The sequence below is a fragment of the Lycorma delicatula genome, chromosome 1 (genome assembly GCF_047948215.1).
Source record: "Lycorma delicatula isolate Av1 chromosome 1, ASM4794821v1, whole genome shotgun sequence".
In the NCBI taxonomy this organism is placed as follows: Eukaryota; Metazoa; Arthropoda; class Insecta; order Hemiptera; family Fulgoridae; genus Lycorma; species Lycorma delicatula.
In genome coordinates, this window is record NC_134455.1 from 72,965,452 (window position 1) to 72,988,728 (window position 23,277).

At 32.6% G+C, this 23,277-nt stretch overlaps 1 protein-coding gene across 1 annotated transcript in view; it reads left to right on the forward strand.

The window, feature by feature from the left end:
• The window catches only part of LOC142318127 (facilitated trehalose transporter Tret1-2 homolog), a 139,954-nt gene that overhangs the window by 113,902 nt on the left and 2,775 nt on the right, over positions 1-23,277 (forward strand). The window contains exons 4-7 of the mRNA XM_075354667.1: positions 2,658-3,043; positions 7,768-7,966; positions 18,955-19,139; positions 21,927-22,192. Coding sequence (XP_075210782.1) covers positions 2,658-3,043; positions 7,768-7,966; positions 18,955-19,139; positions 21,927-22,192 — 1,036 coding nt within the window. The remainder of the gene's footprint in view (positions 1-2,657; positions 3,044-7,767; positions 7,967-18,954; positions 19,140-21,926; positions 22,193-23,277) is intronic.

Genomic DNA, 23,277 nt, shown 5'->3' on the forward strand with positions numbered 1-23,277 from the left:
CATCTGTTTTTACGTTATTCTTAAGGTTAATTTGAACAAATAGTGACGGAAATTAAGACTTTAACAAAAATGTGGTTAAATTGAAAAATATTCTGCTAGCCTTAATCTCTTTAATTGTAAATTTTATGATTTGTAATTAATTATCTTCAATATTATTAGTTACTGTTAAAAATTAAATGATTTAATTTCATCAATATCTTCAAAAACAGTTCCATATCAGAATTATTTAATTTTATACATCAATAAGCTTAATCAAATGCAAAAAGCTATTAACCAGATCGGACACATAGTGTATTAAAAAAAAAAAAAATCTAAAAATAAATCAATGTAGCTTAAAGAAAAAAATTTCTTTCAATTTTTTTATTTATTTACTTAATTTCCTGACACATGTAGCTAGAAAAGCTATATTAAAAGGGAAAGAAAGGTGACCAAATTTTGTATTACCTGTTTTGTGTATTTGTTTAGGTTGAAAATCTGTGCTAAACAGCTAATACAATATTGAATCAGTCAAAGTAAAGCTTTGACATTAATATTCATCTTAGATTGATAATAAAATTAATTATTTATAATATAAATTTTCTATTGCATATTAAGATCAATAGTGAATAAAAATTATTATTCCCTCTCTTCATTTTTGGGGGTAATCAGTAAGAAAATTCAACTCTGATTTCAGATAAAAAAAAAATTCAATCAGATAGATATTATTTGCTAGTAGTGATATTGTTTTGTGCTGACATAAAAATCTATTTGTTTAATCTGGTCACATTTTGGTATGAGCTCAATGTCAATTAGTTTCAATACATCATTGGTGTCCATTACTAGTTACACTGCTTTTGTGGAAAGTTTCTACTTTTAGAAAACCTTATTCAAAATAAAACAATTACATTTTTATATTACATCTTTCTAATATTTAACTTATTAATAGTTTTTCTAGCGCTTTGTAAAACTGTACCAGTTATATATCTTATTTATACATGCACATGTCAGTGTCTTATTTATATTATGCACATTTTCAGTATAATAGAAAGAATGATTTACTCATTTCAATGCAAGATTTGAAAATTTTTTTTGTTGTATTTAATTTTCATTAAATTTTTTTAAAATTTTATTTTGTTCTTATTTAATTTAATTACATTATTTTTTCAAAATTAATTCTCTAAATATTTTGTCCCTGAGTTTTATTTGGTTATTAACAATTTAATAGAATAAATTTGTACCAAACCAAAAAAAGTATGCTTTCCATTTCCATTTTTGGTGGGGTGGGTTTACTACAGTTCTCAGAGATTACTGAAAATACACTTCTAGAACCCAATTTTTTTTTCATGTAAGATTGCATATAAAGCCATGCTCATGACTTTTAGAGCAGAAATCTAGCTAAAATCTTTTGCTAGCAGTAACTTGAATAGAAAGTGTTTTAATACCTATTTTTATATTAATGTTTCTTCTAATAGACTATATCAGAAGGTATAAAAACAATTACATATTATCTGAATGAACAATTTACTATTCACACACTATATACCGTGCACATGTAACTTACCTACAATTTATTTTGTATAAAATTCTAAATCAATGGTCAAACCTACATTCTACACTTCACTGTTTACCATTATACTACAATGATCTGTCTGCTTTACTTTCTTGTAGCTTCATTTGTTTTATCATTTATTTGAGATCTGTTGAGTTTTATCTTTCATATGGAATTGACTCATTTTATGTTAATTTAGATTGTTTATTTTTTTTAGTGACAAAACCACTAAAACTGAATCTGTTAATTATTACTAAAGGTTTTGAGTTCTATTTTGCCAAGTAAAACTTCATTTTTTACCACTATTCTTTTTTAACTTCACCAATGTAAGTCCTTTTTCGTAGGAGTTTGTTTTGCTCTTAAAGCAAGCTACCAAGCTTCATCTCTTATATGATAAAATTCTCTACATTGTAATAAGCATGTGTCTCTAATTTATAAGAAATTTCTGGGTACGACAATAAAAACAATATTCTGGCCACAGTTCTCACTTATTCATCCTTTCTCTAATATGTATTTTATTAATTTCATCCTTATTGAAAAGTACACAACAAATTTCTTGGGCTTTTATAATTCTAGGATATACAACTTAATTTATAAAACGAGGATAAACATTTTAAAATATGCGCATGGAAACACACATTTCATTATGAAAAATTTAAAGAGAACCATCACGTTAACCCTTTGGAATCACATTTTCCTTTGGAAAATTTTAGGTTAGTTGATTGTAGAACTTGCATGTCATCTAGTTGATTGTCGTAACGAAAGAATGCTGACTTTTAGATCAGCTGGTCTCAGATTCAATAACTAGCAAATGGCTGGGATTTTTTTAACATAATATATCCACCTCTCCTTTCACTTTAAAATCTATTTTTATCCTTCTAAGGTCATAATACAAAAATGTGAAAAATAATATAAAAAAGTAGAATATTTCAGTCTATTAAAATTTTAGCAGAAAATATATTTACTATTAACTTATATTAATAATCTGCTACTGGTATACATACCAGCTTTTCCTTGCTAGTAGATGAAATAATTATTTTTTTGAGCCCCTGTAGTAGAAGTAATAATGGTAATTATAAGAGAAAGGTTATTGTGATAATTGTATTTATTTATGCTTATTTTTTTACAGTTGGAATTCTTATGATATGTCAACCACTTGGGAGTATTCTCTCTGGGTTCATACAGGAATGGATTGGACGAAAAAAATGTATGTTGCTGGTGAACATACCGCAGTTGATCGGGTGGTGGCTTATTAACAGTTCAAAAAATGTAGAAATGTTATACATAGCAAGTACTCTAATGGGTTTTAGTGTTGGTTTTATGGAAGCACCTACTCTGTCTTATGTTGGTGAAATTAGTCAACCTCACTTACGAGGAACTCTTGCTTCATTTACTAGCACATATATATCTCTTGGATACTTCTTGATGTATCTTCTAGGATCTTTAACTAAATGGAGAACTGCTGTTGCCATTGCATCTAGCGTACCAATTATAACATTCCTAGCTATTTTAATGGTATGTAATATTCGTGATTATTTTAATTATTCAAGATTAAAAAATCCTGTAAATTAACATTTTATTTAAATACTTTAATTTTTCCTGATTTTATTTTGTCAACTGGCCATTCTTTTGTATTCATTGATCAGCTTGAAATAATTTTGTTTAAGTTCTTTAAAAAACTAATTTACAGGTGATTATTTTCTAAATACATAGAAATGTGCTCTTCAAATATTTTCCTTAAATTTGACTGTGTAGCTCCTGCATCAATGCTGTTGCAGCTAGCCATTTACCAGTGTTCTTTAGTGGTTGGGTTTCAATTAACCACACATCTCAGTAATGATTGACCTGAGACTCTACAAGACTACACTTATTTTCATTCATACATATCATCCTCATTCATCCTCTGAAGTAATACCTTGCAGACTGGTTTGTCTTATTTAACAGGCGTTTTTAATTGAACCACAGAATAAAAAGTATACAGATAGGGTAAATATTCATTTTAAAATGTAGGTATACCATTCATTCTTTGGATTTGAATTTGTCTTCCTGTATCTATAATGAACAGCAGTAATCAGTCAAAATCTTGAATGAATGAAACACATAATTATTATTACATAATTAGTATAATAAAACATAATTCTCTACGTAAAAAAAATAGTGTAACATAGAAGTGAATTTACACCATGTAAAAAAAACTAAGATGAAAAAGGTGATATAGAGAAATATATAATGAGGTGTGTGTATGTGTGTATATATATATATATGTATTGTTACCACATATATGCCTAATTTAATATCGGCGGGCGACAACGGTAGCAGCTCAGATGTTAGCTGGAGCACAGTATACATATGCGCTGGTACAAGTGTCACTCCCGCCGCGCAGATGACCGCACAGTTCTCCCACCATAGCGGCGCTGCGGCCCCACCACTCTCAGGCTCCAATATAAGAGCGGTGCACGAGAGTGAATTTTTTAATTCATCGTCGACCACTACCTGGAAAAGACCAAGAAGAAGAGAAGATGGAAGAAGACAGAAGTTCCCTGGTCGCCTCAATGTTGGACCTCCCGGTGGATGCCAACATCCCCGCTGGAACAGCAGGCCTGTCTGTCCCGTCGATGGAGCCGCTGGACGCGAACAATGCCTTCTCACTCCAGCTCACCAGGCTTAAATTGCCCTGGCCGGCAGACTCAGCAGCAGGAGCCGGCACAGCGTGGGATCGCACGGGAGAACCCCAAGCTTGGGGTGTGCTGGCGAAAGACGGCCGACGCCGACCCGTCACTGAGGGCTCTGGGGCCACCAACGTCACGCTGTAATGGGGACCCAATTACTGCTGAGGGGAAGCCCGGTCTGATTTCAATGGACAAGCCGCAACTCCCCGACTTCGACTGAGACCAGCGTCCAGACCCAACAGCTCTTCTCAGAGCTAACGCAAAAAACGGCCCTTTTCAGGACTACCACAAGGTTATAAATTACTAGCCGTCGAAGCCATTCGATAGCAACAGTCCTTCTCAGGGCTACCATAAGGTAATTAATTACAACGATCTGTCGAAGCCAATCAACAACAACAACAGCCCTTCTCAGGGCTACTACAAGGTTATTAAGTGCCACTTGCCGTCTAAGCTATTCGGTGAAAATATAAAGTGGCAGTTATGAATCGTATGTCATACCAAAATAATATAATAAACAATACATGTTTGGTAAGATATGCTTACATATAAATGATTTACTCTCCATTCAGGTTTAATACAGCTGATTTTTTAGTAAAATTTCAAAAGTTAGATAATGGAAGTACCAGAGCTTTTGGGCTAAAAAGGGTCTGCTATTAGCTAATATAGATCAACACAGTCACAAAGAAACTCTTTAAAATTATTTTTGTGGTGTGTTAAGTTTTATGAAAGTGAAACATGGTAAACAGGAAAGGTAAAAATGAAAATATATAAACCTTTAAAACCCAATAGTTACAAAAGGATGTTGAAATTTAAGTAGATTGATAAGCTGAATTTACTAATAAAATGAACAGGAGATGAGAGAAATTTATAGACAGAATCATGTAAAGAGATAATTAGTTCGATGGGTATTATATAATGACATTCAGGTTCAGTTAATTTGGTAATAGAGGATGTGTAACAATTATCAAAGGTAAAAAGGAAAAGAAAATAATATCAGTCCTGTTAAATAACTACTACTGCAAGAAAAAAATGATGATTAATTTATAATTTTGTACATGCACTTCTTTTTTTTAATCTTACAATTAAATTTTTTCTTTAAAAAAGAACTGTTATTTTCTTTTATACGTAACTGTGTACTATTTTTTGTCAATTAAAAAACTGTACAGCAAGAGAGATTTATTTATAAATTTTAATCAATTTCAATTTCTAAATTAAGAGAATCTATTATATGTGAAAAGATTTTGAATTGTTTCAAAATATTAATATATCATAAGAATCTAGGCAGTTCAGATTACAAGCATCCAGAAAATTAACACCAAAACATTTTTCTGCCTTAATACTAACTGACTATGCTGAATAATTACTGAATACAACAGTAAATACTATGTTTGGGAGTGAATCAACTACATATATGGTAAAATTTCTCTAATCAGAAATCACTATCTGTTAACAATCTAGAATTAATAGAAAGTAAAAATATAACATTTCAGGTTGTTTACTCTTTTCTCTCTTGAAGAAAAAATGTATTTCTGTCATTTAGAAATACTTGAGGGTATATATCAAGGCGCTGTGCAGAATGCTTTAGAATTACATAGTCCATTCTGTTCTTTCAGTGTTAGGTTGGTTGCCCTGTGGATTCATTGGGCATTGTTCAGTAATAAAACAAGACATTAGTGGTTGAGTTGTGATTGAATGTGCTTCATTTTGCTTCATATTTTTTTCATTTATTGGAATCAATATTTGCAAGAAACATAATGGTTCTTTCAATAGAGGAATGTAGAATCATATTTTTCTCATAATATACCTTTCATTAAGATGATGAGTATACTGATTTAGTAAAGCACAAGTTTTCTGAAAAGTTTCCAAACACTCCTGTTCCTTATTGCAATGCAGTTTGAAATTTATCAAAAAATTTCAGGTAACAGGCTCTGTTGAAGACACTGATTACAGTAGAAGTCCACCTAAACTAAACAAACAGAAGCTGCTTGATATTTTGAATGCTATAGCCAAAAGTCAATGCGTGAGTTAGCACAGCAGTAAGATATCGAACTTGCTCCTGCACATAAAGCTCTATGAAAAACACTGAAACATTTCTTCTACAAAGCAATATATGTACAAGAACTGAAATCTACAGATCATACCAAAAGACTAAATTATTGTCAAAGGTTTATTCATTTTATCAACTGAAATTTCATAGGTATCCTTGACATTACATGTTTTACAATTAAAGTGTAGTTTCATCTGGGAGTATATATTAATTCACAAAATACACGACTGTAGTCAACAACTAACCCCCATGAATTACACAAACAATCTTTATACAAAGCGAAAATTGGAGTCTGAGTCGGTGTGAGTAGAATGCGCAATGTGGTCTAGTCTTTTTTTGAAAATATAGTTAATAATGATTGTTATTGTGCTGTTTTAACAAACTTCATTAATCAGGTAACAGAGGTGAAAATCAATTACGTTTAGTCCCAACAAGATGGTGCCACAGCGTATACAGCTAAAAGGTGAATGACTTTTTTACAAAATGTCTTTGGTGAACGAATCATTTTAAGGGGTTTGAGGCTTGCACAATCGCCTGATCTGACTCCCCCTACAAAGTTCCATGGAGAGCAGCAAAACAAGCAGTGTATCACAACAGACCGTGCATGATTGCCAAATTTAAAACCTTAGTAATGGGATTCATTCAAAACATTCCAATATATCAGCTGTTTAAAGTGTTTGAAAACAAATTGAAACATGTGCAGTGGTTGTTGTGATGTTGGAGGAGGTCAATTTTTCAGCACCTTTTGTAAATTATTCCAGTTATTGTAATATATAATTCTATAAAATAATGAAATAAAAATACAAAGTAATAATTAAAAAGTTTTCATCATTACACCTCTATAATTCCAGTGCACAGAAACTTTCCAAATGCATTATATAAAAGCTAAAAAAATTATTCATAACAAACATTTTTAATGTGAAACCAATACTTTTCAGGTAACACTTTGTGTTATCCATACAAACAACTGTAAAGAACCAATAAATCTGAGACTTTAGTACGAATTATAATATTAACTAATAAATAGTTATCTCTCTTTTTCTTAAATATTTTTCATTCTGCATTTTTACAGACAAACTTATAAATTAAAAAAAATGGCTGAAGATTGTTCACTATTCATAGGCTTTCAATTACAGCATTTGTAACAGAACTGGGATTCAGAGCAGAAATATTCATTTATGAACAAATGGGTAGAATGTTAATTATATTCTGAGGGGAAAAAGGAACTGACCCAAACTCCATAATCCTCTGCCAACGTTTTTATCTGTCTCAGGTTTTATAGCATGAATATGGTATGATTAAATATAGTAGTATTTAAAAACAACTTAACTGATTTAAACAAATGGATAGATAGTCAAATATAGTTTTGTAGAATTTTAAATTTTCAGCTGTTAAATTTTTTTACCATATTATTTTTTAAGTGGATGAAAGTCAAAAATAATCTTTATACCAATAACTGTAATATATCTGAAATAAACATTTATGTATTATTACATATTAATAATAATAATATAAATTTTCAGATACCTGAATCACCAATATGGTTAATTAATAAAAAAAAAATGAAAGAAGCTGAAAAATCTCTATGTTGGCTGCGTGGCTGGGTTTCTCACGAATACATTATGAAAGAGTTAGCAGATATGATAGTATACTGTGAGACTTCAAAAATTCAACGTTCACCTATTCCAATAAATGAATACAGTCCAGTGGACTCAAATGAAGGTACTATATTTCTCATTTTTTTCTTCTCTTATAATAGAAAATTGAATAAATTTATTTGTTATGAATTTCATGGTGAGCCTACCCTTCAAGTTATGAATATTATAGGTTCATAGAAAACATTTTATTATGTATCCTGTAACTGTTAAAATGTGAGGTGTGGTCATAAAATAACAAGAATTTTAATTTTTTATCAAATAGGATTTACTTATTCTTCTATACTGACATTGTCTTTTCAAAGTAATCCCTCACAGCTGCACACAGCTGCCAACATTGCTTTCAATCCTCAAAACATTTCTGAAAAGTATTTCTTTGTATAGACTTTATCTTTATTCCATCCATTGTTGCAATTTGTTGTCTTTTTAATGTTCTCTTAAACAGGGGAAACAGAAAAAGTCATAGGGTGCCATGCCTGGGGAATATGTTGGCCGCTGCATCAGTATGGTATTATTTTTAACTAAATAATCACAAATTAGTAGTGAAATATGAACTGGAGCTTTATCATTGTACAAAATCCAAGCATTATTTGCACACATTTATGGTATTTTTTTTTTGGATTGCCTCACATAAACTATGTATATCTACTAGTAACACTGTTTGTTGACTGTATAACCTTGTGGTAAGAATTCATAACAAATTAAATCTATATAATCAAAAAAAAAAACATTAAGGAAAACCTTAACATTTGATTAAATTTGATTAACATTTGATTAAATTTGATGTACTTTTTTTGGTCTTCAGGAAGCTTCTATCAGGATGATCAGACCTTTGTTTTAATTTCAAAATTGTACATCAACATTTTTTCACTTGAGTAATTCTGAATCATCAGTGAAATCAGCTAGCAATTGTGTTCTGTGATGATTTTGGAATACCATTTTTATTGAAAATTCAACACCTTTGTAATAAATTTTGCTGCTACTTGTTTCATACCCTTTCTTCAAACTCTTGTACCATTCATAAACCCTCAGTGCGAACATAAAATCCTCACCAAAATCCTTCTCTTCACCACTTTACTGCACTTTTTTCCATTTTTAACGTAGAATTTAATGCAAATCCTTTGTTCCATCGTTTTCAAACAAAAAAATAACATAGTAATAAAATATGGCCCAATTAATTAGCTGCTAAGTTTGAACTATTTGTCTAATATGACTGAAAATACGGATTTGCATTACAGACAGTGCTGCCATCAAATGGCAAAAATATGAACTTAGTTAAAAAGAGAAAGAGCGCACAAAATTAAAAAATTCTCATTTATTTTTTATCATACTTCATACGTATGGTTGTCCCTAATATTGACAATCATTTACTTATGTCTGTTTTAGCATCACTCTAAGCCCTGCAAGAATTCCAGGTAAGAAACATGTAAATGACCGTCATAGAAGCCTGAACTTCACTAGCTTCTACAAAATGACAAATATATGTACTTGAAAAATATTAGTTAAAAGTTGTGGCTGAGTCATTGTTCACAACAGTCAGTAGTAGTATGAAAACATATATTCAGTGAAAAGTGTGAAATAAGTAAATGTGCTGGTGGCCCAGTTAAGGAAATCAAGAAAACTTATAATGGACTTCATGAGGAGACTACAAATGATGCATAGTCACAGAAAATCCTAGAGCTCAAGAATATTGGAGATTTTACTGTACATGTTGATCTGTATGGCACACTCAACACCTCAGTGTTGTGCTCTTCTGAACTGCACAGAGCCTGCTCCGTGCAGTTCAGAAGATTGGAATAGTTGAGAAATTGATACCACAAAGAGTAATAGAGTGTCGCAGGTTGAACATTAGAAGGAATGGCGAGGTTCTACCTTCTGCTTCTCATGTCCTCATTTTTAATCGACCAACTCTGCCGGAGAAAGTTTGTGAAGGAATCCACGATTTGGATGTGTGGGCATTTGTCCCACAAGGTATGAGATGCTTCAAGTACCAACACTTTGGCCACACCGCTGCCAGATGCGAGAGACCTATTCACCACACAAATATTCATGTGTGGTGAAGAGGTTCATGAGGGGGAGCCATGTGAGGAGCCTCCTACATGTGTCAATTGTAAAGGACAGCATTCGTACAGATTCCGAAACTGTCCTGTCTGCAAAGACGAATTAGCTGTGCAGGAAGTAAAAACCCTGAAACAGCTGAAGGCTGAAACAGCTGAAACAGCTTTAAGGTAGCTGAAAATCAGCTACCTTAAAGCTGATTTTCAAAAAGAAAAGAAATTTGCAAACGCCTGCTAGCCTAGAGCAACTACAACTTATGCTCAAGCTGCGGCTATTGTTCCTGCTTCTGCTCCAGTTGCTGTCGATGAAAATCAGCATATTATTAAACTAGCATGTGATTGAAAGGATAATCGAAAACAAAATGAAGCCTTTCAGCCATAAAGAAACTGCAAAGCCAAAAATAACAATACAACCTCCTGATGACATACCTTCAAAAAACAAAAGTGCTCTAGACCAAAAGAAAACGGACGCCAAGCCAGAAGGCCCTGTCCGTTTGCGCAAAATATTGGATGATGACCAGAAGAAAGTGACTGCTTCGCAGACTGTTATGGAGGCTCCCAAGCCACCTGCAACCGAAGCGGCCTCTAAACCACAGAGGCCACCAAAAACCTCACAGGGGGGTTGTGTCCCCCCTGCCTGGGGCAGTAACTAGTGCGACTCCCATGTCAGGAGTCACCCAGGTTCCCGCCTCACAATCCATGTCCGTCGTCGTCTGCCGCTTCGATGGTTTCCAATTCGGAGGCCAGAAGCTATACAGACGATGACATTCTTAACGAACACAAAGCTGTTCGTAATATGGACAAGGCAAACCAAGGTCATAAATTAATTTATAGTTAGCGAATCTATTCTTCAGTGGAATATTAATGGATGTTTGTCAAACATCCAGGATACAATACCTTTCAGGAGATCAACTACCAAATATAAGAGTTAGAGGTGGAGTAGCCATATTAACATCGACTAGAGCTATCACCGAAGATGTTGATCTAAACAGAATTCTACAAGCAGTCGCCATCAGCATGAAGTGTCCATTTCAGATCACTGTACTTGCCGAATTTTGATTGGAAGGAGGATAACATAGCACGATTCATTTCTCAGCTTCCCCCACCTGTACTCCTGGTGGGTGATTTCAATGCTCATAATTCTCGTTGCGGATCAGATTGAGTAGATCCCTGCAGAAGAGAATTGGAAAAGTTTCTGCTGAATTCTGATCTCACTCTCTTAAACAATGGTTCAGGAACTTTTTTCAGTGCCAGAGATGGATCGATGTCCTGCATAGATTTAGCACTTATAAGTGGATCGATAGCACTGAGAGGTACACCTTCCATGTTTTAGAGGATCTACAGGGAAGCAATCATTTTCTGGTGCAAATTGTAACTGACGTTACAATGAAAACATATCCCATCTCCAAAAGATGGTTGTTTGATAAGGCAAATTGGACGAGCTTCACAGTTAGCATGATACTCCCTGAAACAACTGGAGTAATTGAAGCCGATGTCGATGCTATAACTAATGCGATACTTGAGTCGGTATCAAGATCAATTCCCAAAACATCTAGGAAACTTAAGAAGCAACCCGTTTCGTGATGGAACGATGAAATAAGTGAAGCTATTAAAAGAAAGAAAAAAGCGTATAACACCTTTAAGATACATCCTACAGTAGAAAATCTAATTGCCTTTAAAAAATACAGGGCGTATGCAAAAAGACTTATGATAGACTTTAAAAAACGATTTTGGCAGCAATATGTGTCATTGACATTGACAGAAACAAAACTGCATCAGATGTTTGGAAGAAAGTAAAGGTGATTTGTGGACGTACAAACTTTACTCCTATAACCAGCCTTCAATATGAAGATGAAATTAAAGATACTCCAAACAAAATTGCATAGTTATTGGCCAGTTACTTTGACAAAGCCAGCAAAATGGCTAACTATAATGAAGATTTAGGACAAAAAAACCAGAACTTGAAGGTCTACTAAATTTCAGAACTGACAGGTTTCAGAACTTTACAGACAAAGCTGCCAGAAAGGTGACAGTCTGTGATAACTTGGATGTAATTCCTGTATGGGTGGCAGATGTTAAAAATTGTCTAACTAACACAATAAGAAATAGGTGGAATACTTATTGGAGAAGATTTAATACAAAATTAAACTTGGTTAAACTTCTCCGCATAAATGGAAGAGCGACGTGAAGTTGACTTGCCAAGAAAAAGTCGCTGTGACCAGACTTAGAATCGATCACATGCGAATAACAGATTCAAATTTGTTAACCGGTAAAGAAAGACCAGTGTGTGGTGTTTGTAATAAAACACTTACAATCAAGCATCTAATGGAAAAGTGTACCATATATGAGGACCTCAGAAAGAGGTTCCGACTAAGAAATAATATTGCTGTTGATTTGAAAAATCAAAATGAAGAAAAAATAGTTACTTATCTATACGCCAGTGGACTTCTTAAATGTCTGTAAAAAGTTTCAATCTGTGTTAAAGTATCTCTAATGGAGTAGCTTCTATATTACAATAGGAGTCTTGAAGCGTAGCACATGTAGTGATGGGAGGTAACGCTCTTGCCTAGAACACCCAGGCTTGCCTGCATGCAAGAGTAGGAGAGTGAGTATCCAATGATGGCATGGGGGACTCTCAAGGGTGGACTGAGGGCCTGGGGCCAAGGGTATACGCAATGCATGCCTGGGCCAAATAGGTTAGGACCGGGAAGGGCAGCCTCCCCGCCGAGGGGTTCTTGAACAGGTGGTCAAATTGCTCTTATGACACGGTGGGGGGGAACCCCTATGTGCCTATGTGTTATGTCCTATGGGACTATTTATAGAAAGGAGTCAAATGCCACGGCATCCTAGGGCAACTGATGTGCTGCTTAACAGCGGCTCTGGTCACCCTGGGGGTGCTTAAATAAAATAAGGAAGACAAAAAAAGGAAGATATTGATATTGTGTAGATGACATTCTTTTCCATGTATATACTTGAATTTTATTTCTCTTTAATTTTAAGATCAGAGATCAGGGCCCTTTACACCCCATAAGTGTTGGTTTAGTGTTTTGTGGTTAAATGTTCTGTGTACCTATTTGATTTTTAAAAAAATGTAAGGGCCCTTTACACCCTTACATATGATGACCCTGATGGTGATATTAGACTCTTTTTAAGAATGTGATGAGGGCTAATGACCTTAGAAGTCAGTGCCCGTAAAAGGAAAAAAAAAATAATGAATGTAAAAATAGTAATAGTAATTAGAAATAGTAATAGTAATAGTAATTACAAAATAGTAATTCAAATACAAATACAAAATTCATTTAATGACACTTAAATTATATATACCAAAATACAGTCCATTTTACTAAAAATATTATGACTGATAGAAATTAATATTGCATTAACACTAAGATAACAGTAGAAAAGCTAAACAATTCACTTACATACAGTTCACTTTCTGCACTATTATTACTTTTACTGTTTACAAAAGAACTACTCTACACTTTATGAATGAATAGAATACTGTCACTTTCACTCCTAATTACAAATTACTCACTGAACAGCTTATTGTTTTTAACCACTGTCCAAAATGGAATACTCGTAACACACTCTCACTCTTTATCAAACACTTACTCTTACTCAACTGCTGCACTGAACTCGAGCTAGCAAAACTACTGACTATGTTCACTGGTCCTCAGCCATATTTATACCTCCTGGTCTGCAGAGCTGTATGCAATAATTTTTACTGTTCACACCTTCTACACTTTTCTATAAATCCTGTTTACAGTTCAGTAATCCTTCTTGTCAAACAGGAGCTTTTGGAGGTGACATTGTCTATATTACAAAGAACAAATTCTTAAACGGATCCGTTATTCTGAATAAAAAATCCTTCTTGGTTCCTTCTAGATTCCTCTTTCTTTATTCTTTCTTCTTAATTGTAAAAAATTTGTTACACTGGCTCCATTACAATATTTCACATTAACATAAGTATTTACCTTTAACATTAGACATAATATTTAACTTCAAATTATATTGAATGGTAGATCTAAATTTATTCACTTTTCCACTATAATTCTACTGCTGCTCCAGCAGGAAATTATATTGATCAGTTAAAATTTTGAGTATCAAGGTTTTAGCAAATTTTAATGATTCCAAGACCCATTTAGCCCAAAACGAAAAAAAAATTATAGAAATTTCTAAAATATGAATGTATGTACATAAATGTGTTGATTGTATTTTTATTAATGATATCTTCAGACTGTCTCAATATAATTTTTTCAAAAATGGTCAAAAAATGTCTACATTTGGTGCACTTATGGCATTACATTTTGGTTAAAATTAAGAAAGGGAAAGGAGTATTTCAGATTTTTAACCTTTTTATGTAGTGTACATAGAAAATTAAGCTCTTGTTCAATGACAGTACTAATTAAGTTTTATCTTTAAAATTCCAAAGTTTAAGTCAATAGATACAGGGATGAGAATAATACATTATTTCTAAACAGTTTTTGCCTAATATCTTGAAAATCCAATGACCAAAATACTTAAAAATTTATTCAAATATTTGGCTACATATATATATATATATATATATATAATATAACTGTTTTAGCCTGATTTTCAATACTACTGGACAAGATACCATACCCCTTGTCAAGTAGTGATATCAGATACTCATATCAACTAGTCCCACGACAATTTCAGTGAATTAATGTGATGCGTTAATATTTTATTTGATCGTTAATCATTTTGCAGTATTGTGACGTAAACTGAAACTAGTTTGCATTACTGATGGTATTTTACCTATTCCTCCTCTAGGAATCATGAGACCTTGCCGTTGGTGAGGGGGCTTGAGTGCTCAGGGATACAGAGTAGCTGAACCGAAGGTGCAGCCATATTGGAGAGGTATCTGTTGAGAGCCAGACTAAGGAATGATTCCTGAAAGAGGGCAGCAGCTCTTTCAGTAGTTGTTAGGGGCGTGAGTCACAATGACTTAAACGGCCATATCAACATCACTCAGTCCTCTGAGTACTACGCAGCTGAAAGCAATGGAAAACTACAGCTGTTTTTTTTTCCAAGAAAATGTGGCTCTCTGCATTTTCACTTAACAATAATGGATGCGCCTTCCTTGGTAAAATATTCCGGAGGTAAAATAGTCCCTCGTTCGGATCTCCGGGTGAGGACTACTAAGGAAGGGATCACCAGAAAAGTAAAAAATAACATTCTACGAGTCGGAGCATGGAATGTTAGAAGCTTAAAAAAGGTTGGTAGGGTAGAAAATTTAAAAAGGGAAATGGATAGAGTAAAGGTGGATATAGTAGGAATTAGTGAGGTTCGATGGGAAGAGGAAGGCGACTTTTGGGCAGGTGACTTTAGAGGTATTAACTCAGCGTCAAATAATGGGCAGGCAGGAGTAGGTTTCGTGATGAACAAGAAGATAGGGAGGAGAGTGGAGTATTTCAAGACGCATAGAGATAGAATCATTGTAATAAGGATAAAATATAAATAGAAAATTAAATATAAATTAAAAATATAAAAATATAAATTAAAATTTATATAAATATAAAGGATAAAACCTAAACCGACAACGATTGTTAACATCTATATGCCTACAAGTGTCCATGATGATGATGAGGTAGAGTGTGTATCAATGTGGTAGATTGATGAAGCAATTAAACACGTAAAAGGAGATGAAAATTTAATAATAGTTGGAGATTGGAATGCAAGCATTGGAAAAGGCAAGGAAGGAAATATAGTGGGTGAATACAGGCTGGGCAAAAGGAATGAAGAGGGGACCGACTTATAGAGTTTTGCACAGAGTATAATTTAGTAATTGCGAACACCCAATTTAAAAATCGTAATAGAAGAATATACACTTGGAAAAAGCCAGACGATACTGCAAGGTATCAGATAGATTACATCATGGTTAAGCAAAGATTTAGAAATCAACTCGTTGACTGCAAAACTTACCCTGGAGCAGACATTGATAGCGACCATAATTTGGTGATAATGAAATGTAGATTGGGGTTTAAAAATCTGAAGAAAAGGCGTCAGATGAATCGGTGGAATTTAGAGAAGCTTGAGGAAGAGGAGGTAAAGAAGATTTTTGAGGGGGACATCGCAAGAGGTCAGAGTAAAAAAGATAAGGTAGAAAATGTAGAAGAAGAATGGGAGAATGTTAAAAAGGAAATTATTAAATTAGCAGAAGCGAGCTTAGGCGGAACAAAGAGAACTGGTAGAAAACCTTGGGTTTCAGATGATATATTGCAGCTGATGGATGAACATAGAAAATATAAGAATGCTAGTGTGAAGAAAGTAAAAGGAACTACCGACAATTAAGAAATGCTATCAACAGGAAGTGCAAACTAGCGAAAGAAGAGTTGATTAAAGAAAAGTGTTCAGAAGTGGAAAGAGAAATGAACATTGGTAAAATAAATGGAGCATACAGGAAAGTTAAGGAAAATTTTGGGGTACATAAATTAAAATCTAATAATGTGTTAAACAAATGTGGTACACCAATATGTAATACAAAAGGTAAAGTCGATAGATGGGTGGAATATATTGAAGAGTTATACGGAGGAAATTAATTAGAAAATGGTGTTATAGAGGAAGAAGAGGAAGTTGAGGAGGATGAAATGGGAGAAACAATACTGAGATCTGAATTTAAGAGAGCATTAAAAGATTTAAATGGCAGAAAGGCTTCTGGAATAGACGGAATACCTGTAGAATTACTGCGCAGTGCAGGTGAGGAAGTGATTGATAGATTATACAAACTGGTGTGTAATATTTATGAAAAAGGGGAATTTCCGTCAGACTTCAAAAAATGTGTTATAGTAATGATACCAAAGAAAGCAGGGGCAGATAAATGTGAAGAATACAGAACAATTAGTTTAACTAGTCATGCATCAAAAATCTTAACTAGAATTCTACACAGAAGAATTGAGAGGAGAGTGGAAGAAGTGTTAGGAGAAGACCAATTTTGTTTCAGGATAAGTATAGGGACAAGGGAAGCAATTTTAGGCCTCAGATTAATAGTAGAAGGAAGATTAAAGAAAAACAAACCAACATACTTGGCATTTATAGACCTAGAAAAGGCATTCGATAACGTAGACTGGAATAAAATATTCAGCATTTTAAAAAAATTAGGGTTCAAATACAGAGATAGAAGAACAATTGCTAACATGTACAGGAACCAAACAGCAACAGTAATAATTGAAGAACATAAGAAAGAAGCCGTAATAAGAAAGGGAGTCCGACAAGGATGTTCCCTATCGCCGTTCCTTTTTAATCTTTATATGGAACTAGCAGTTAATGATGTTAAAGAACAATTTAGATTCAAAGTAACAGTACAAGGTGAAAAGATAAAGATGCTACAATTTGCTGATGATATAGTAATTCTAGCCGAGACTAAAAAGGATTTAGAAGAAACAATGAACGGCATAGATGAAGTCCTACGCAAGAACTATCGCATGAAAATAAACAAGAACGAAACAAAAGTAATGAAATGTAGTAGAAATAACAAAGATGGACCACTGAATGTGAAAATAGGAGGAGAAAAGATTATGGAGGTAGAAGAATTTTGTTATTTGGGAAGTAGAATTACTAAAGATGGACAAAGCAGGAGCGATATAAAATGCCGAATAGCACAAGCTAAACGAGCCTTCAGTAAGAAATATAATTTGTTTACATCAAAAATTAATTTAAATGTCAGGAAAAGATTTTTGAAAGTGTATATTTGGAGTGTCGCTTTATATGGAAGTGAAACTTGGACGATCAGAATATCTGAGAAGAAAAGATTAGAAGCTTTTGAAATGTGGTGCTATAGGAGAATGTTAAAAATCCAATGGGTGGATAAAGTGACAAATGAAGAGGTATTGCGGCAAATAGATGAAGAAAGAAGCATATTTGGAAAAATATAGTTAAAAGAAGAGACAGACTTATAGGCCACGAACTAAGGCATCCTGGAATAGTCGCTTTAATTTTGGAAGGACAGGTAGAAGGGAAAAATTGTGTAGGCAGGCCACGTTTGGAATATGTAAAACAAATTGTTGGGGATGTAGGATGTAGAGGCTATACTGAAATGAAATGACTAGCACTAGATAGGGAATCTTGGAGAGCTGCATCAAACCAGTCAAATGACTGAAGACAAAAAAAAAAATTTTACCTATTACCAATACTTCATTTTTCACAACAGTGAAATTTTGGGGCTACCCTTTCTGATCATTATCCTTTGCACCAGCTTTCATTGCTTTTTAAACATACAGGTTGAAGTCTGATCAACAACCATTGCATTGCATTGTTCATTGTGTACATTTAAACAGCAATTCAATTCATTAAAACATATAGTGCAGTATAACATAGTCTTGATTGTCAGATGAACCACTGAAATAATGACTATTATTCAAGCTGTAGACACCTTGCAAATAGTTATTAGCAATGCTGTTTAAATATCATAAAACTTATATTCACTATGTTTTTTATTGTATTTTACTACAGCCTTAGTAATATACTACTTCATAATACAGAAACTTTGTTAAAGTATACACAAAAGTCTATTAATGTGTATATTCACTCTTGTAACAACAATTCTTTTAAACTAAGTTTTTACTTTTTTTAATCAACCTTACTGTCAATATTTTATTAAAACTTAATTAACATTAATTAAGTTAAGCATGTGTGTGTGTGTGTGTGTGTGTGTGTGTGTGTGTGTGTGTGTGTGTGTGTGTGTGTGTGTGTGTGTGTGTGTGTGTGTGTGTGTGTGTGTGTGCATTCACATACATTTTATAATGATTTACAAGGAAATTATAATTATAATTAGGATTATTCAGGAAATTCAAGTTGTTGTTTCAATTACCATGAATGTACTGTAATGTTTTATGATTCTGATTTTTTTTTATTATAAAGTTAATATTTTGATATTTCAAACTTTAGATCAGAGGTTGACTTATTAACCTATTAAGTTAATAATAATATTATTTATGTTTTTATAGTACTGTATGGTTAATTCAGTTTTTTTTGACAGTGTCAGTCTCATCAAAGATTGTGACATTTTTTAAAGACATTACTCGCACTGAGATGATGAAACCTCTAAGATTGGTAGTAATATATTTCTTCTTCTATCACTGTGCTTCATTGTCAGGATTTAGGCCTTACATGGTGGGAGTATTCAGCAATTTTAATTTACCTGTCGGTGCTCATATAATGACTGTAAGTATTAATCAACTATTTTTTACTGGTTTTACATCTTAATGTGTAGCAATAAGTACAAAATTTCTAAGTACCACGATTGCAGTGATCTTTTTGAATATATATTTTTGTATTGTTTAGTTTACTTACTTAATGCTATACATGCATCATATATTGAACATTGATTTTTGGAGAATTATGTTTCTGCATGGAAAAAATGTTAAGTAAACCAAATTAATATTTTGTTATTTAAAAATATAAACCTTTATAATGATATAAAAAATTTTCATTAAACCATTATTAATAATTAACTTCAAAATGTGTCAAGTCACTAAAAATCTTCTCATAGAAACATACTTTCAAAATCAGACATTTTCATTCGTAACATTTCAAACCACCCAACTTTCATGCTCTGCTTTGAGATATATGAATCACAAAATACTTAACACACCTGTAATATTGAGTCCACATGGAAGAACTCAACACTCTAAAATACCTAGCATATATAAATATATACAGCTGCACAACCACTGAAAAACTCCAACAAAATAAAAAAAAACAAAAATAATCACATTAACATACATACTCAAGATAAATAACTCATAAATTAAAAGAATCTGAATACATTCTCACCTTCAGAACAAAAAATAAAACAAAGCCAATCAATTTATATCACAGAACACAATTACCAAACTAATACAATGCCCCAGAAATATAACTTGTTCTGATAACACAGATTTCTACACTGATCAAAGAGAATAAAGCTTTAAATAGAGATGCAATGTACATTTAAACACATCTTATACATACTTGAACATTATGAAATATATAAACAAACATAGACTCCTGATACACTAAATGAAAAAATAACAATTCAAATCGCACATACTTTTTGACCACTTCCTTAATAAGAGTCTGCAAATTCAAAGTCATAAGCTAGTTCCAGTATGAAAATAGCAGCACCAGTCTCTGAGAATGGTTAGAAAATGGCTGAAAACATTTAGAAGTAAATATTCTTACTAATGTTTTATTGTACTACTTGGTTTGGCTTGTTGTTAACAAAAGTTTAGACATCAGATTAAAATAAAGTCATCCTGTTCTATTAAAATTAATTTTTTATTCCTTGCAAACAAAATGAAGTTTAATGGATTTAGAAATAGTAAAATGTACTTCCACTAAACTTCTGAAAATCATTAACAGTATTAAGTAGCTGCAAACCTCATAAATGAAGTTCATTAGTTGTTAAAATAAAACATTATAGTCTTACCTGTCAAAAAATTAAAAATAATGCATAAATTAACAATAACTTGTAAAAAAATTAAAAATTATTTTTTTTTAATAACAAATAATTTTTAGCAATGTCTGTTTTTATGCATTTTGTTGTATACAGACAGCTAACAAATGAAGGGACGACGTATCTTCCAGGATAAGAAGATCCCCTCTACCAACTGCCAACAGCTTCTTTGAAGGTGGATAAGCGGGTAGAGGTTAGGGCACTCTATTGTCCTTGGGGCAGAAAATGGCCCCAAAAGGTAGAAGAGCTAAAACTGATCAACAAAATTAGGATGCAGAAGGCAATGGGAAACCACTGCATTAAAGAACCTGAAGGATACTCCTTTGAGTCACATAGCATGTCTCTGTTCAATATCACATTTGGAGCTAGCTACATGGACCACCAACCTCTGTTAGGAGAAGGCCCTTAAAAGAAGAATTTTTTAGCAGTTTTATACTTTTTTTCTCTGTATAAAACCTGTAAATTTTAGTATAATTAAAAAGCAACCAAATCATTATTTTTATTTTCATCACTCTGGTACCATTGGTACTAATTATTTCAAATTAAAAAATTTTGTTTGTATAATGAGTAAACATAAGAAGTTGTATTTTTGTTCTCTGTAATAGTTTGTCCCATTTATCTTCAACAGTCTCATTTGTTTTAAAGATAAGAGTTAACTAAAATGTAGCATGTAGTTGTTAACATTAAATATTATAACATTAACATATTAAATATTAAATTATAACATTAAATATTATAACAGTAAAAGTAAGAAAGGTTTTCTCCTAGATCTAAAAAAAGCTATCCCTACCATAAAGTTGTGTATGAAAATAATTAATACTTAACTTTACATTTCAAACTGAAAGTACAGATTCAAACCTTGGTCAGGCTTTGGATTTTTTACTTTTTACAAATTTCCAATTGCATTTTCCCACACTACATAATCCTTCAGGCTTCTTATATTAAATTATTTTTTAAAAATACAGTACTTTTACAAGTTACAGCACAGAAAGATTTTAATTATGCATTACCAATAAATTAAATTGTATTATAAAATTAACATTTTATTTGTCTGGTACTAAATATTTTGATAAGGTGACAATATTAAAGTACTAAATATTTTCATACCCATTACATACATATAATTTTCTAAGATATCATAAAATCTGACATTATATCTGACTACATATTCTGATGAGATGAAATGTACTCGTAATTCCATAATTAGATCAGTCATTTCATATTGTCAATAAGATGTGATAAAAAAGCAATGTAACTCTTGAGCAAGTTTTTATGATTTATTTTCATTTAATAATGAATGAAGTTCAGAAAGTTCAGAAAAGAAACAGGTTTTTAAGTCCTTAAGAAGTTCTGAGAAATAGGCATTTAAAATACACAATGAACTTCAATAAAGTGAAATGAGAGATAATTTTAGTTAGATAATTTGAATTACAATGAATGCTTGCTTTAAGTTTAAATCGAATATATAATCTTACTGCTATTTAATTTAATAAGTTTATTGTTTATTTTTATAGGTTATAGGTGCAGTTTTACAAATAACAGGAGGCTTTGGATGTATGATCCTCGTAAGTCGTACAGGAAAGCGATTACTGTCTTTAATTTCAATGGCATGTTGTACAGCTGCTTGCATTTTTCTTGGAATTTATAGTTATCAATTGCAACATCCTTACATCATTCAACCGTGGATTCCCTTCACTTTATTTTGTTGTTTATTTTTCTTTACAAATCTTGGAATTAGTCCAATATCATGGTCATTATTGTCTGAAGTCTTCCCATCTAGGTAAGAATAAAAATTAATACTCTTAATTTCAAACATTTTTTTCTAATAGTAGTGCTATTTAATATTTATCATATGAATACAAATTTTAATAATTTAATATAGCACTTGATATATGTGTTACAAATTATATTCACTGGATGCTAGTGCAGTTAATTTCTGGCAGAAAGTTTTTTTAAAGGAATTTGTTTCAAAATATGTGGCCATTATTATTTTGCTAAACTTCATCTTATCACATTGTGGACCAGGTTTAAATGACCTTCATTTATCCTATTTCCTGGACATTTAAACCAGGATCTTTAAATTTATGCATGCATTTAGAAAAAAATGATATCTTCACTCACCACTGTCCAAATTCCACAAAACTTGCTGAAAATCATGAGGGAAGGTTCTATTATTGCTTCAAAGTGTGGTATCTCTGAAAGCAGCTTCCTTTATGAAGTAGTAGCTGGCAAAACTTACACATGTACCTTGTTTCTTTTCTAAGTTTTTTTACAGCACCCTCTACATGCTCTTGTAGGATATTTTTTCCTTCTGGAAGTAACAATAACATCAAGAGCATGTTTCTTCATGTCACCACTCAGTCTATATGGGGGGGGGGGGGGTGTCACTACATCGAGTACATTTGGTTGATTGGGAAGACCTGAATGAACACTGTCAGTGTCTGAATTGGAGTCAGAATCTTGAGAGGTTTCCTTTACTAATGGTGACTAATTTTTTGCGACAGCCAAAAGAAAGTTCTTTTATGTAATTTTTTTTGGGGGGTTCAAACAACTGCATATTCTGAATAAATTGAAAAGACCACAATTTATTAGGAAGAGAGCCACCTTCTTGTACTGTTTTCTTGTCTTTCTCATAACTGAGTAATATGACAAGTACTGATCTCCACGATCTAAACCTTTCATATGCCTGTTGTATTCTAAAATGCATACAGGCTTAGATATTTCATTTCCTGTTTTTCTGTCATTTTACCAGTTGTTTACTATTGACTACCATTGATTGCTGAAATTACTCTGATCTCTCTTTTATCTTTTCACCCAACAAGTAGCACATCACCCTTACAAACAAATGTGGATTCCCCTTTTTCT